At 38.6% G+C, this 18,288-nt stretch overlaps 1 protein-coding gene across 1 annotated transcript in view; it reads right to left on the reverse strand.

Moving 5' to 3' along the window:
• LOC106073531 (vasopressin V1a receptor-like) overlaps positions 1-18,288 on the reverse strand; it is a 185,775-nt gene that overhangs the window by 58,262 nt on the left and 109,225 nt on the right. Inside the window, exon 4 of the mRNA XM_056004616.1 lies at positions 4,375-4,580. Within this exon, the coding sequence (XP_055860591.1) occupies positions 4,375-4,580 (206 nt within the window). The remainder of the gene's footprint in view (positions 1-4,374; positions 4,581-18,288) is intronic.

Consider the following 18,288-nt stretch of genomic DNA (forward strand, 5'->3'; position numbering starts at 1 on the left):
TCCAAAGACTTTCCTTTGTCCGTGACAGTGTCCAGACAAATAACAGTCGATTGTCCAAAGACTTTCCGTTGTCCGTGACAGTGTCCAGACAAATAACAGTCGATTGTCCAAAGGCTTTCTGTTGTCCGTGACAGTGTCCAGACACATACAACGTGTATGTCTTCGTCAAACTAGGAACCACAATCTCTCACTATTCCCAGTACCCACAATCTCTCACTATTCCCAGTACCCACAATCTCTCACTATTCCCAGTACCCACCACTGGCGGATCCAGAACTTCGGAGTGGGGGGGGGCGATTTTTTTCCAAACCCTAACCCTAACGCACAGTAATCCCTAACCCTATGCATAAACGTGCGTACAGCCTAAATATATATATATATATATATATATATATATATATATATATATATATATTCGATATATGAGAATAAAATAAGACTGTTTCTCAATCTTCGGCGAAAAAAAAACTGTTGTGTTGAGGCCTTTCTCTTGCAGACTTGGGGTCTGGGAAAGCGCTGTAAGTTTCCTCAGTGAATTCGGGGCGAAGCATTCTTCACTGCAGAAAGGCATTCTCCTGACATCTACAGCTCATTGTTTATCAGTGGGGTTAGGGGTTAGGGTTTCCTTGCATTTTTCACGGCTGAAACGCATTCTCCTGATATCTACAGCTCATTACTTACTAGTGGGGTTCGGGGCGAAGCCCCGACGCTAAAAGCTTTTTCTTGCATTTTTCACGATAGAAACGCATTCTCCTGACATCTACAGCTCATTATTTATCTGTAGGGTTCGGGGCGAAGCCCCGACGCAAAAAGCATTTTCTTGCATTTTTCACGGCTGAAACGCATTCTCCTGACATCTAAAGCTCATTATTTATTAGTGGGGTTCGGGGCGAAGCCCCTACTCCAAAAGCGTTTTCTTGCATTCTTCACTGCAGAGACGCATTCTCCTGACATCTACGGCTTATTATTCATCAGTGAGGTTCGGGGCGAAGCCTCAACGCTAAAAGCGTTATTTGGCATTCTTCACTGCAGTAACGCATTCTCCTGACCTACAGCTCATTATTCATTCTATTATAAAGGACCTTTTGAATAATGTGGAAAAATATTCTAATATGAATTTATAGTCCCTTAATACATTGCAAATACAACCGATTTGTTCTTTGAAAAGATAAGATACCCAACATATTTAGATTAAGGCTTTGAGGATCGCCGCCGAGAAAAAAAATCCATTAATAATATTCAATAAAATGTAAGCATAAATTGTGAGTTATAGTCCTAAATTTATTTAACTAGAAAATATCAGATTGAGTAAAGGTTGGAAAAAGTCGACTAGGAAAAGGTTATCTGGCTTTTGAACTCATCTCAACCGTGACTATATTGAAAAATTTCGTTTGAATTATAACTTTTCCAAAGCAAAGTCTTTCTTAAAATAGCTATGATAAATTCATGTGAAATTACACAAACTCTGTCTGGAAAGGGGAAGGGCGGTAAAATGAAAACGATTAATCCTCGCTCCTTTTTATAATTTCTGCTAATGATTGCATTTTGCATTAAAGAATAGAGGTTGGGCGACTCGATATAAGAATTTACTTTATAGCATATATACATTATATAAGTGACAGATTTTTTAAATTGTGTAATTTCTTACTATAATATAAAAAGAAAAAGTATTGGTTTGTCCGATGGGGGGAAGGTGATTGCATGTATCGCACTTCCACCTGTTTATATTATATAGATATTCGACTAATTTTGTTCACATACTATGATTTCTCCATAAAAGTAGGACCGCCCCCCCCCCCATTCAAAGGGTTTAGATGGGAAGGGCAGTAGAGGTATTCGATCCTCCCCTTCCAATCAGCCAAAGATGAACGACATAATATAAAGACCGGTTAAAATACCAATAACAAGTTTTAATCTTATAGATATTTAATTGATTCTGTTAGCAAGCTGTGATTACTGCAAATAAATAGGACCGCCCCCCCCCCACTCGAAAGTTTATGGTGGGTGGGGGGGCGGATTGATGCCATCGCCCCCCCCCCCTCCCGACCCTACCAAATCGGCCAAAATACTAGAAGGGGGGAGGGCGAAATAATCTAAAAATAGGTTGAAATATAAATAATTAGTATATATTATTAACATAAGTAATAAATTCGAATACAAATTGTGTGAATTCTATACTAAAATTCGTCCGCCCCCCCCCCCCGGGGGGGGGGGGTCGGCCGAGTGGGGGGGCGATCGCCCCTACCGCCCCCCCCCCCCCTGGATCCGCCAGTGGTACCCACAATCTCTCACTATTCTCAGTACCCACAATCTCTCACTATTCCCAGTACACCACTTTGACTCGTAGGCCCGGCGAACCTCTAAGCGCCATGGTTACCACGCCACTGTGTCATGACAACAATAGTTACTCAAGTTCAAGCAAATGTCAGGCGTCAAACAATGTTCACACCCACGCATGTGCTCACGTTCCAAACTTACCTAACCAGCCGAGCAGATTTGGCGGCAAACCAAGCGGAAAAAAAGAGAGATGTCAGAAAGGAACTCCCACACAGGTTCCAGTAACAATGGCGTTCCCAGTTTGTAGCCATATCTCCTCCTCTGTTCTACTGTTTTTTAAACTTTTTAATTATCTTTTACAGAAGTTTTTTTTCTAAATAAAAATTTAATGAAATATAATACTTTAAAAAATTAGCTGGAGTCCATTTTCAGTGATATTTGTCTAAGTGTGAAAAGGTCAGAGTTTGTAGTTAGATGAAGTGCGGAGATGCACAAGTAGTTATGAAATATTAATGCGCTCGGTCTTTGGGGACTAGAGTTTGTTGCGGATAAACAATTGTAGGACGACGAGAAATGTCGCTAACAATTATTTGCACAGTTCTGATTTGTGTGTGTGTTTGTGTCCCAGTGAGTCAGTGAGTGAAACGGCCTGAAAGGAAGTGAGAAAAAAAAAAGATAAAATGACCGAGAGAGAAGAGAAATATAGATTAACAGAAGGAGAGGGAAGGGCTCAGTGGCTGAGTGGTTAAGCGCTGGGATCCTGGGTTTGAATCTCGGTGAAAACTAGGATAATGAATTTTTGGGATTATTAGGAAGCCCCGGAGTCCACGCGACTGACTTTTATAGGCGGTGGGTCGTTGTGCTAGTCACATGACACCCTGCTCGTTAACTGTTGGCCAAAGACATAGATGACTTTAGCATCATCTGCCAGATCACAAGGTCTGAAAGGGGAAACTAGAAGGATGCAAAGTGAGTAGCTTGAGAGGCACATAGAGGGACGAAAGTGAGAGAGGAAAGAGTTATCAGAGAAAGAGAGAGAGGAAAGAGTTATCAGAGAAAGAGAGAGAGGAAAGAGTTATCAGAGAAAGAGAGAGAGGAAAGAGTTATCAGAGAAAGAGAGAGAGGAAAGAGTTATCAGAGAAAGAGAGAGAGAGAGGAAAGAGTTATCAGAGAAAGAGAGAGAGAGAGGACAGAGTTATCAGAGAAAGAGAGAGAGAGAGGAAAGAGTTATCATAAAAGAGAGAGAGAGAGAGAGGAAAGAGTTATCAGAGAGAGAGAGAGAGAGAGGACAGAGTTATCAGAGAAAGAGAGAGAGAGAGGAAAGAGTTATCATAAAAGAGAGAGAGAGAGAGAGGAAAGAGTTATCAGAGAGAGAGAGAGAGAGAGTAAGACAATATGTAATTTAAGACTCAAACTGTCACTATACAGACATTTGACATAGTCTCAGCTTATAACTTTTCAACTGTTCAATACATTTTAAAAAGAAGCTCTTTTGATCTGTAAGTTGACTCGGGAACTCAATTTTTTCCCTCTATATTATGAAGGAGAAGTTGCACAGTACAACGCTCGAGCAATTTCTTTGTTTGTGTAGTGTCTTCATCTGATAGTTGCGGCTGTATTTGAATTATCATAATCATAATTGGTATTATTATTTTAGTGTTACTTTATATGTAATTTGTGAGGTGTGGGAGAGTTAAAGTAAGTACAGGGGAGAGAAGAGAAGATGGGGAGAGAAAAAGAGAAAGAAAGAAACAGACAGAGAGAGTAAGAGAGAGAAAGAGAGAGAAAGAGAGAGAGAGAAAGAGAGAGAGAAAGAGAGAGAGAGAAAGAGAGAGAGAGAAAGAGAGAGAGAGAGAAAGAAAAGTGAATGAAGGAGGGCGGGTATGTAGATCTTCACGTGTTTGTACGTTTCATAGTTTTATTGATATAATGTTTGTATAATGTTTGTATAATATTTGTATAATGTTTGTAGGCTATAATGTTTGTAATTGTCACTTTGTCTATAACCTTGTATCACTTTGTGGCAAAACAAAATAAAAATGTAAAAAATGGTTAAATTGTCCACATTTGTATTTACAACGCCTTGACCAGACTGACCTGGACGTATACGCTGACCTTACACATCAGAGGTCCTAGGGTCCAATCTCCGAAGGCAATGAAGAAAATTTCAGTGGAGTTGACAAATAGGGCCACCGCCACGTCACCAATGGCCAAGTTGACCAGCAGTATGTTGACCCTCTTGATCCGCCTTGACCTCTTGCACAGTAACACCATGATCATAGTTAGGTTGCCAATCAATGTGACTATAAGAAAAAGACAATAAAAAAAAAAGATTTATTCAGGCAAAGAGTAAATGATACAATACCAATCTAATGCCAAGAGTTTCTTTAGACAACTAGGTCAAAAGGTTAAAGCACAAACAGGGGTCAACTGCCAATACACTAATAAAAAAAGGCTTTATTCATAATTTATTTAGAAATAATGTCTAATTTCAAACAGGATACATATATTAGTGAACACGGGCCCAATACATATATAGTCTAGACGAGCAGTTAAGAACAAAAACGTATTACATATAGCAGAGATTGTCAAACATTCGTCCCAAATGTATATTCATATAGCAACTCACTTGTTTTAAAACAGTGAAAATGTGTGTATATTAATATGCACACGGTGTAAGCTACTACACAATCACTATATCGAAGACAAACATCACAATGACAAAAGCGTGTTTTTTTCCTTGGGGTCGCTAAAAATATGTATTGTAATATACGGAAGAATACATTTGATTAAATATAAGGTTATTTTGATTTAAAAAATTCCGTAAAGGTAAATTGATTAAAAACTAAATTGGAAAATGTAATGGCTCAATATAATGAAGGTCTATTCATTTTAATAAACATCTATTGACCTCCTTAACAAACAAAGGTAAACAACAAATTACACTGTCCAGGTTGACAACAAATGACCATTCACAATGAACTCAGCCCTGTGTCCTAGTCCATGTATTGATCCCAGAATTATCTGCTGAGCTTTTTGTTCACATCAGCTAATTGAGTCATTAAGAGAATTGAACGACAAACGTAAACCAGAGATTAGATCACTACTTAGTCTAAACAAGATTCATGTCTAGTCCCTCATAGGATCCATTCAGTTTTCAGTAGAACTAGTAGATACTACAGAATGTTAAATGAAAATGTATATGTGGTCTATTGTATTGGTGGTTCGAGTAATTAATGTCAAATTTAAACAAGCAAAATACAAAAACATACTTAGAAAAACCCAACAACAACAAAGATTATATTAAGTGTATCAATTAGTTTGGATTAGTCATATAATTAAATTTGCAATAAGCCTCAGACGACAATCTATAAATGGGACTAATTCAGCATATTAAGTCAAATACTATTTCTTTCCCTTGGAAAGGGGACTAATTCAGCTTATACCACCACTTCAGTCAAGTACTATTTCTTTCCGATGTTTGAGATACCAAACGAAGTAATATATTATCAATATTTATGTAACAAATTGTATTGATTCTTGTGTTGTCAGGTAAAAGAAATAATTGTGCAACATTTCAGTTTGATTCGGGATTGGGTGTCAGAGAAATAACATGTAAAAACTTTTGGAAAGACAGACGCACATACAGACAGCCATACAGACAGACAGAGATATTTGATATAAGCTTTGTAATAAAAGCTTAAAAGCATATATTCTTTTTATAGTTCGGAATGTGATAAAGAAAACCACCAAATTTTCTAAAAGCATTTTATTACATTAATCTTACAATACACAACGTGAATTTAAATTGCTGATGTTGTTTCTTAGCTTTAGTCTCGTTTCCATTTCGCCAAATTTATATATAATACCAACCTATGAATAAATACCACAAATACCTACATTGCCCACTATTTCATTCCTATAACTCAAAAATATTTCTTATACCTGTGACTCTCTAGACCAGTAAAATGTCACCCTAAGAACACCCACACTGTTATCAGCATTAGATAGGACACCCACACTATTATCAGCCGTAGACAGTACACCCACACTGTTATCAGCAGTAGACAGAACACCCACACTATTATCAGACGTAGACAGAACACCCACACTATTATCAGCAGCAGACAGAACACCCAAGCTATTATCAGACGTAGACAGAACACCCAAACTATTATCAGCAGTAGACAGAACACCCACACTATTATCAGACTTAGACAGAACAGCCACACTATTATCAGCAGTAGACAGAACACCCACACTATTATCAGCAGCAGACAGAACACCCACACTATTATCAGCAATAGACAGAACACCCACACTATTATCAGCAGTAGACAGAACACCCACACTATTATCAGCAGCAGACAGAACACCCACACTATTATCAGACGTAGACAGAACACCCACACTATTATCAGCAGTAGACAGAACACCCACACTATTATCAGCAGCAGACAGAACACCCACACTATTATCAGCAGTAGACAGAACACCCACACTATTATCAGCAGTAGACAGAACACCCACACTATTATCAGCAGTAGACAGAACACCCACACTATTATCAGCAGTAGACAGAACACCCACACTATTATCAGCAGTAGACAGAACACCCACACTATTATCAGCAGTAGACAGAACACCCACACTATTATCAGCAGTAGACAGAACACCCACACTATTATCAGCAGTAGACAGAACACCCACACTATTATCAGCAGTAGACAGAACACCCACACTATTATCAGCAGTAGACAGAACACCCACACTATTATCAGCAGCAGACAGAACACCCACACTATTATCAGACGTAGACAGAATACCCACACTATTATCAGCAGTAGACAGAACACCCACACTATTATCAGACGTAGACAGAACACCCACACTATTATCAGCAGTAGACAGAACACCCACACTATTATCAGACGTAGACAGAACACCCACACTATTATCAGCAGTAGACAGAACACCCACACTATTATCAGCAGTAGACAGAACACCCACACTATTATCAGCAGTAGACAGAACACCCACACTATTATCAGCAGTAGACAGAACACCCACACTATTATCAGCAGTAGACAGAACACCCACACTATTATCAGCAGTAGACAGAACACCCACACTATTATCAGCAGTAGACAGAACACCCACACTATTATCAGCAGTAGACAGAACACCCACACTATTATCAGCAGTAGACAGAACACCCACACTATTATCAGAAGTAGAAAGAACACCCACACTATTATCAGCAGTAGACAGAACACCCACACTATTATCAGCAGTAGACAGAACACCCACACTATTATCAGAAGTAGACAGAACACCCACACTATTATCAGCAGTACACAGTACACCTAGAGTGCTATCAGTAGTAGACAGTACATAGGTGCAGGGAATAGTACTTTTGTACTTTATATTCTTTATGGAATGTTTGTCAACCAGTTCTAAAACTACTTCTTGTATGTATATTATTGAGATGTCCGTCTGTGTTTCTATCTGGGGAAACAGAAAAGGACAGAATTTGTTGATGACAAGACTCTAAATAGTTAAAAAAATATTTTCTCTCTGAAACTGTTTAGTACTTGTCAACGCCAGTAGTTCAAAAATATAAAAAAAAGTACTACAGCCCTAGGGCGCCAATTAGAAAGTTTTTGGGTTCAGACTTCTGTAGTCTGGGAAGAGCTTTGAGACCTAAAAATGTTTTACACTTAATTTGTGCCTCTAGGTGTCGAGCAGATTTCTAGGGAACCATTTCAATCTATGTATCAACATTATCAACTACTCTATCAACACTATCATCTATTTTATCAACATTATCATCTAATCCATCAGTTTTAATATGTAGACTTTATATATTTTTAAATCTTCTCATTAAGCTATCTTCAAGAGATTCTGTTGTGCGGTTAATCAAAAATTACTTATACAAACGAAACTCTGCAATAAAATGTAAGAGTAAAAAAGGAAAACTGATATGAAGAGATATGGAGGCGATGTAATGGAACCTAAAGAAAAATGTATGAAAATAAACAAAGGAAAATTTGATGAGATTTCAATATAGACAAACTAAACAAGGTCAAGGACGACATTTGGCAAGATCACAGGTTCAAAAGTTCCCCTTTCAGACCTTGCAATCTATTGGGCAGATGAAGTACAGGTTATCTCTGGCCCACGGTTAACGAGGGTGTAATGTGGCTAGTACAACGACCAACCACCTACACTTTTACCCAACTAATGTCAGTACCCTTAAGAGCTGGGTGGACTCAGAGGCGCCCAAAGATCCCAAAATATAAAATATAAAATCCCAGTCATCACCATGATTCGAGCCCGGGACCCCGGTTTAGAAGCTAAGCGTTTTACCGCCTCCAAGATCACTGATGCCAACTAAATACTACAAATGACTTTGTGGTAAGGGGAAATAACTTAGAAATCTCCGCCAACAGTGCTGAGAGGTAAACACAAATGATTATATGGTTGATTAGATTATGATTATATGGTTGATTAGATTATGAGTATATGGTTGATTAGATTATTTCGCTTATCAATACTGAGATATTCTGTACACCGGATACACCAAATAAAAAAAAAGACTTGCTAGTGTTTGTATTCGTCTTTCTTTAGGTATGAAACTTGCCTATTGCTCAGAATATTGAACAGGTCGATATGGCAGTGTATATCGCACTAAACATAATGTGTCGCTATGAAACATTTAAAAAGAAACTGTTCCAAATAATACCCATTTATGGATAAACACAGGGGTGGGTAAATTACGACTTGCGAGCCAAATACACCCAGTGGGAGTGTGTATTTATTTTTGCGGCCCGCGGGCACCTACAGAAATTACAGATTATACATATAAAAAAGGCAAATATATTAACATAAATAATTATAAATATCTATAGAAATGAATGAAACTTCTGATTCTTGACACTTATGATGAAGAGGCTAAAACATTATTTCTACATGTCATTCTAAAAAGTTTAAAGTAGACGAAGATTATTCTCATTGGTAATATTTGGAAAGATTCAGTCAAAGACACAAACTGAAGCTAGTATATATTCAACGCTATGAAGAACTGTGTTGAGTGTTTTGGGTTGCCTTGGAACCAGATGGCTAGTTATGGAGTCCGTGCCTTGACTGAGAAAAAAATGTTTTTAATAAATTAAGAACAAAATAAAAACTCTTTGGTTTTAACCAAAGGCAGTTCCGAGAAGTACTTGAAGATTTGGTAACAAAAGATTTCGAAGTTCGGCTCCACAGTTGTATCCGCTGGATTAAAATGGGCAAGGTATTGAGAAAAATGTGGGATCTCAAGGAAGAAATAGTTAAGTTCCTTAAAGAACATTGACTGTGACCTTGTTACTAATATTTGTAATGAAGAGTGGAAGACAGACTTTGTGTTTTGATGGTCAGAAATGCAATGGGTTGTTTGCACTTGAAATATATGTGCATGTAAAATCTTTTCAAACAAAGTTTTCCCGTTTCTCCAGGCAGAAGGTGTAAAGAAGTTTTATTATTTTCATTTACTGAAAAGTGAAAACATTTCTAGTGAAATAGTTAACAAGTACAATACTTTGCCTTGATTGTGGAATTTAAAAGCAAATTCTAAGACTTCAAGAACTTGGATCAATTTAACAAAACCCTCAGTTCAATACTTAGTGCAGAAGCTGATTCAGCTACAGAAGAAATACCTCCAAGCAAATTATGACCTGAAAGGGAAGTTCTTCCTCTGGAGTTTATGGGGTCCAGAAGTTGCATTTCCACAATTAAAAAAAACTTTGCTACTAAATTTTCACATTCTTTGGGTCCACATACATCTGTGAACAAGGTTTCTTTTTTTGGAAAATAAGTGTAAAAACAGGTCGATACTGACCTATTTTAATTTGACAGCAGTCACAAAGATAACAACTAGTAAGCTAGTGCCACAGTTACGGAGCATTACGCACGAGTGTAACCAGTGAAATTCTTCACATAAAGTAAACGTGTACATATGTGGGGGTAATGTTGGGACGTTTAGGCCAAGAAATACAAAATAAAAAAAAAATATTCGTAATATTATTTTTAATAAAAGTAACGGCCAAGTAAATATGGAGAAAAAGGCAGTCCGGTGCATGAACTACAGGTCGGGTAGAAACAAGTGACGAGGCTAACATTTGACCACCCAGACTTAAAGTATAAAACAAAACAAAAGAACTTATACATAATTTTGTAAATATTGACATGTTTTCGGATTTTGATTCAGAATCCAAGATAATTAACTTCCTAGTCCAAACCTCCCGCAGGATGACGCTGGATGGGAGCGGGTAAGGTTTGAACCCTTTCCGAACGACAGTTCAGCGCTCAAACCGGCAGCCAGCCTTTCCAATTTGCACTTACAACAGTTTTGTATTCACCGTTTTTTTTTTCATTAGAACTAGTGTATTCTAAATGATGTCTTGGAATGTAGTAATTTCATCTATTTAAAAGAGTGAACTTGTTCAATTCTTCCGAAATCAAACTTTTCTGGATGTCTTTAGAGCGTGTTTGAAAATCTTGCGTCATTTCAGGGGAAACAAAAATGTTCTAAGTGAGATGGCCTTCTGCGCTGACCATGTCAGTGAAAACCCGCCATTTTCCACAGCACGTGACTGTTTTATGACCCGGGGTCACGTCTGCCACAGGTCTGGAGATTTCCTCCGTTTGTTTGTATTTGAGTAGGAGTATGTCTGTAGGTTTGGTTGTGTGTGTGTTGTGAGCTCTGTAACTTAATGGAAGCCCGGATAATATTGTTAGAGTTTCAAAGCACTAACATGCACAGGCTGGGAGGGCAGACGTCAGTAGCAGTGCTGTCCCCTTTCCTCACCAATTTCTATGTTGCTGTTCAACTTTCCCGCCTTAGCTGTTGCCTCCATAGCGGTCAGCTGATTGGATTATAGATTTCTCTGAGAGCTCCAGCGAGTCCCCGGGACATGCCGTTCTTGTTTGGACTCTGTGTCCACTCTGATACCTATCAATTACTTGAGTACTCACGCTTGTAGGGAAGTAACCAGAGCCACCAAGTCAGTAAAGGGAAGTAACCAGCGCCAAGAATGGCAGTAAGAGACAAGTTCAGGACTTTTAAGTAACTAGATCTCCCAGAAGGTTTGCAAGAGAAAAAGTCTCTCAAAGTTTGTTAGTCCTGGGGTGTAGAAACGAAAACGCGATATTTTTATAATAAGAACATGCTATTTGGTCACATCATGATTTAATATTTTAATAGCCTTTTGACTTCACATCCCATGAAAAATTTAATTCTAGGGTCTTAGTCTTGAAATTTAGTCTGAAGGGCTAAGTCTGAAGGGCTTAATTAAGGGGCTTTGACTGGAGGGAGTAGTCTGGATGGTTTAGTCTAAGGAGCTTAGTCTGGAGGGCCTGGTATTGAGGGCTTAATCTAGAGGTTTTGTCTGGAGGGATAAGTCTGGATGCTTAGTCTAAAGGGCTTTGTCTGCAGGGATTAGGGGATTAATATGGAGGGAGTAGTCTTTAGGGCTTAGTCTGGAGGGCTTGGTCTAAAGGGCTGTCTTGCAGGCTTCACCAGGAGATTTGTTAGATGGGAGTAGTCTAGAGAATTTTTGCCTAGAACTGGTAGTTTAAAGGGTTTAACCTAGAGAGCATTGTCTGGAGGGTTGGACTGCAGGGTTTAGTCTAGAGGGTATTGTCTGGAGGGTTGGACTGCAGGGTTTAGTCTAGAGAGCATTGTCTGGAGGGTTGGACTGCAGGGTTTAGTCTAGAGAGCATTGTCTGGAGGGTTGGACTGCAGGGTTTAGTCTAGAGAGCATTGTCTGGAGGGTTGGACTGCAGGGTTTAGTCTAGAGGGTATTGTCTGGAGGGTTGGACTGCAGGGTTTAGTCTAGAGGGTATTGTCTGGAGGGTTGGACTGCAGGGTTTAGTCTAGAGGGTATTGTCTGGAGGGTTGGACTGCAGGGATTAGTCTAGAGGGCATAGTCTGGAAGGTCGGGCTGCACGGTTAAGTCTGGGAAGCTTTAATCTGGAGGGCTTAGTTGAGGGTTTTGATTCATAGCATCCTTCCAGAACTTGTTTTCTTGCCGTAGGGAAGTTGACAAATTGTGTATACAGTATACACATAAACATTGGACTGCCAATAGGATCTTGTTCTATTTCACAGTAATCTAAAATGTTTGTAAAATGTTTGACATTTTTCGGATGTTCCCTCAAGGTGAAAATAATTTAATTTTTATTCTAAACCTCTCACAGAATAACGGGGGATGGGTGCGGGCTTGGTTTGAACCCGGGACCATTGATATGTCCGAACGACAGACCAGCGCATGATCAGGCAACCATCCAAGCTAGGTTGATTTATCATTAAAATACCTCTATTCAAGTCACACTGTCAAAGCGGAACCTGGGCAAAAGGTAGGTGGACGTGATTTTTCAAAACTGCTCTAACGATTTACCTTGAAATCGGACAATCGTGTGTATGGTTGGGATAACAGGCTCGTTGGCCACACGGTGAAAACTAGTTTGACCGTTATAGTTTTTCAAAATAAAAAAAAAATAAATGTAAATTTGGCTATAGACTAAATCTAGGTCTAGATCCAACATCGGTTTTGAAAAGGACTATCGCGTTCTTAAAAGACTACGCGTTCGGGCATTTTCGAATTTAAGGTATTATTGATTCAAGAGTGTAATAAATTAATATTCAGAAAAATTTTGCGCATCGTCTTCTAAAGTCTAGATTTAAATTTATTGGAATTATTAAATAATTATTAAAAAAAAAAACATGGCATAGTCTTATATAGTTTCAAAGCATTGTAAGTAAATGTAATAGTTACAGACTGGTTACGAAAATAGATTTAACAATTCGAAATAGTTGTCAACGTTTAACTACATGGGCAGACAAAAGATGGTTTGTACTTTATAATTATTAGGTATCGCTAGTTCGTAATAGTGATCAGTGTTGGTGAAGGATGTAATTTAATTCTGTTTTGACTGGAACATAAGCTAGTACAATTGTCATAGTCTGATTCTAAGACAATTTATAGCACATTCTGTTATTTGGTTTTAGAGTGATAATCAAACAGAAACATTGATAATAGATTACTTCATTTTGTGTGTAAACTTGCTCAGAGAGTTTCTCAGCCCAAGCAAGACGTCAACTATTAAATAAGTTCTTTGAATAGAATTTATTTTGTTGACTACACTGCAAGGACGTACACAATGTAGAGAGACAGGACTCCCACAACTGATTCAAACATTCAAATCAACAAGTTGAGTCAGTCAAGAGGACTACAATGTAGAGAGACAGGACTCCCACAACTGAGTCAAACATTCAAATCAACAAGTTCAGTCAGTCGAGAGGACTACAATGTAGAGAGACAGGACTCCCACAACTGATTCAAACATTCAAATCAACAAGTTGAGTCAGTCAAGAGGATTACAATGTAGAGAGACAGGACTCCCACAACTGATTCAAACATTCAAATCAACAAGTTAAGTCAGTCAAGAGGACTACAATGTAGAGAGACAGGACTCCCACAACTGAGTCAAACATTCAAATCAACAAGTTCAGTCAGTCGAGAGGACTACAATGTAGAGAGACAGGACTCCCACAACTGATTCAAACATTCAAATCAACAAGTTCAGTCAGTCGAGAGGACTACAATGTAGAGAGACAGGACTCCCACAACTGATTCAAACATTCAAATCAACAAGTTGAGTCAGTCAAGAGGACTACAATGTAGAGAGACAGGACTCCCACAACTGATTCAAACATTCAAATCAACAAGTTGAGTCAGTCAAGAGGACTACAATGTAGAGAGACAGGACTCCCACAACTGATTCAAACATTCAAATCAACAAGTTGAGTCAGTCAAGAGGACTACAATGTAGAGAGACAGGACTCCCACAACTGATTCAAACATTCAAATCAACAAGTTGAGTCAGTCAAGAGGACTACAATGTAGAGAGACAGGACTCCCACAACTGATTCAAACATTCAAATCAACAAGTTGAGTCAGTCAAGAGGACTACAATGTAGAGAGACAGGACTCCCACAACTGATTCAAACATTCAAATCAACAAGTTCAGTTAGTCGAGAGGACTACAATGTAGAGAGACAGGACTCCCACAACTGAGTCAAACATTCAAATCAACAAGTTCAGTCAGTCGAGAGGACTACAATGTAGAGAGACAGGACTCCCACAACTGATTCAAACATTCAAATCAACAAGTTCAGTCAGTCAAGAGGACTACAATGTAGAGAGACATGACTCCCACAACTGATTCAAACATTCAAATCAACAAGTTCAGTCAGTCGAGAGGACTACAATGTAGAGAGACATGACTCCCACAACTGAGTCAAACATTCAAATCAACAAGTTCAGTCAGTCGAGAGGACTACAATGTAGAGAGACAGGACTCCCACAACTGATTCAAACATTCAAATTAACAAGTTCAGTCAGTCAAGAGGACTACAATGTAGAGAGACAGGACTCCCACAACTGATTCAAACATTCAAATCAACAAGTTCAGTCAGTCGAGAGGACTACAATGTAGAGAGACAGGACTCCCACAACTGATTGAAACATTCAAATCAACAAGCTCAGTCAGTCGAGAGGACTACAATGTAGAGAGACAGGACTCCCACAACTGATTCAAACATTCAAATCAACAAGTTGAGTCAGTCAAGAGGACTACAATGTAGAGAGACAGGACTCCCACAACTGATTCAAACATTCAAATCAACAAGCTCAGTCAGTCGAGAGGACTACAATGTAGAGAGACAGGACTCCCACAACTGAGTCAAACATTCAAATCAACAAGTTCAGTCAGTCGAGAGGACTACAATGTATAGAGACAGGACTCCCACAACTGATCCAAACATTCAAATCAACAAGTTCAGTCATTCAAGAGGACTACAATGTAGAGAGACAGGACTCCCACAACTGAGTCAAACATTCAAATCAACAAGTTCAGTCAGTCGAGAGGACTACAATGTAGAGAGACAGGACTCCCACAACTGATTCAAACCTTCAAATCAACAAGTTCAGTCAGTCAAGAGGACTACAATGTAGAGAGACAGGACTCCCACAACTGATTCAAACCTTCAAATCAACAAGTTCAGTCAGTCAAGAGGACTACAATGTAGAGAGACAGGACTCCCACAACTGATTCAAACATTCAAATCAACAAGCTCAGTCAGTCAAGAGGACTACAATGTAGAGAGACAGGACTCCCACAACTGATTCAAACATTCAAATCAACAAGTTCAGTCAGTCGAGAGGACTACAATGTAGAGAGACAGGACTCCCACAACTGATTCAAACATTCAAATCAACAAGTTCAGTCAGTCAAGAGGACTACAATGTAGAGAGACAGGACTCCCACAACTGATTGAAACATTTAAATCAACAAGTTCAGTCAGTCAAGAGGACTACAATGTAGAGAGACAGGACTCCCACAACTGATTCAAACCTTCAAATCAACAAGTTCAGTCAGTCAAGAGGACTACAATGTAGAGAGACAGGACTCCCACAACTGATTCAAACATTCAAATCAACAAGCTCAGTCAGTCAAGAGGACTACAATGTAGAGAGACAGGACTCCCACAACTGATTCAAACATTCAAATCAACAAGTTCAGTCAGTCGAGAGGACTACAATGTAGAGAGACAGGACTCCCACAACTGATTCAAACATTCAAATCAACAAGTTCAGTCAGTCGAGAGGACTACAATGTAGAGAGACAGGACTCCCACAACTGATTCAAACATTCAAATCAACAAGTTCAGTCAGTCAAGAGGACTACAATGTAGAGAGACAGGACTCCCACAACTGATTCAAACATTCAAATCAACAACATTCAAAGTTCACTCACTATTTCGATTCCAGTTCATATTCAACAAACAAATCTTCCATGCCATGAACATTGATCAAACTCCTTTCAGTTCTTTACTTTACAGTCTACTTTGAATAAGGAAATACTCTCTGCAGGAACAAATCAAGGGAAATAAATGTACTGCGTTCTATAGAGGGAGATTACAAGGAATTATTTGGTGTCAGACCTCAATCTTATTGTTGTTGTTTTTAAGAGAATAGTTTTAGACTTCACTCGACCACTAAACAAATGTTTTCTGAGGGTAGTATTGATGTGGTGGGCGTAAGCCAAGTAAACTCCGGTACCATTCTGTAAATACAACTATCTTAAATAGAAGAATTTAGTTTGAAAATTCTCCCAAAAGTCAAAACATATTTTCAAGATGCGCTATACAAATTTACAAATGGATATGAGAGAAACATCATTTTAAAAACAATAGAGGAAGCCAGATTTAGCGGTTCTCTGATAATAAATCGATAATAAAAAGTTCATAACTATTAACTCTGCGCTGTCAAGACAATGGACGTAATCAACAAATTGAATGTACTTTAATTACACAAACTCAAAAAAGTAATTATATTTTAAAAACCGTATCAATATCTTAGAATTTTTTAATGTCACTGATGTAATGAGAGATGGGTATATACTAATACGATGATTATGTCGTTAAACCATACAATAGATCCTTTTAAATATAATTATTAAGAAATTTTTTTTGACCTGGTTATCTTAGACTCATTAAAAAAGCATTTAAAAATCGAATAAAAAAAAGAAAAACATTAAAATATGAATGACCAAACAAATAGACGACAGACAAACATGCTATTTAGACAGAGAGGACCGGACAGACATGCTATTTAGACAGAGAGGACAGGACAGACATGCTATTTAGACAGAGAGGACCGGACAGACATGCTATTTAGACAGAGAGGACCGGACAGACATGCTATTTAGACAGAGAGAACAGGACAGACATGCTATTTAGACAGAGAGGACCGGACAGACATGCTATTTAGACAGAGAGGACCGGACAGACATGCTATTTAGACAGAGAGGACCGGACAGACATGCTATTTAGACAGAGAGGACAGGACAGACATGCTATTTAGACAGAGAGGACCGGACAGACATGCTATTTAGACAGAGAGGACCGGACAGACATGCTATTTAGATAAGAGGACACGACAGAAATGCCATTTTGATTGAGAAGTACGAACAGATATGTTATTTTGACCTAGACGACTGGACAGACATGCCATTTTGACCTAGAGGACCGGACAGACAAACATGCCAATATAACCAGAGGACCGACAGACATGCCATTATGAGTCAATCATGACTTAGAGGACAGACAAACATGCCAATATGTTGACTTAGAGGACCGGACAGACAAACAGTTATGTCACCGCGACTTAAATGGAGTTTGAAGCTGCCACCTACTGCCACTACTGCTCAATAAACATGACAAGGAAATTTACAAGAAGCAATGACGTGCACGGGGCTGAAGACAATGTGGTGACTCAAACCACAGCCATCCGATTTGTCACATCGCGTTGTAGAGAGCAGTCCAATGTATTGGATTTGATCATTCAAGTCCCTCAAAAGAACCTGTTAAGTCAGTTTTGTTATTGGGCCCTGCACAAGGGTCACATGATGACACACCCCAGAGCCCTGACACTACTTTTTCTACAACCGTTTTCACAAACAATCATCTACCTAGTAGCACTGGTAATGTCACATGTCATGTTTATTTATCAAAAACAATCATCTACCTAGTAGCACTGGTAATGTCACATGTCATGTTTATTTATCAAAAACAATCATCTACCTAGTAGCACTGGTAATGTCACATGTCATGTTTATTTATCACAAACAATCATCTACTTAGTTGCACTGGTAATGTCACATGTCATGTTTATTTATCACAAACAATCATCTACCTAGTAGCACTTCTAATGTCACATGTCATATTTATTTATCCCAAACAATCATCTACCTAGTAGCACTTCTAATGTCACATGTCATGTTTATTTATCACAAACAATCATCTACCTAGTAGCACTGGTAATGTCACATGTCATGTTTATTTATCAAAAACAATCATCTACCTAGTAGCACTGGTAATGTCACATGTCATGTTTATTTATC

The sequence above is a fragment of the Biomphalaria glabrata genome, chromosome 11 (assembly GCF_947242115.1).
Source record: "Biomphalaria glabrata chromosome 11, xgBioGlab47.1, whole genome shotgun sequence".
Taxonomy (NCBI): Eukaryota; Metazoa; Mollusca; class Gastropoda; family Planorbidae; genus Biomphalaria; species Biomphalaria glabrata.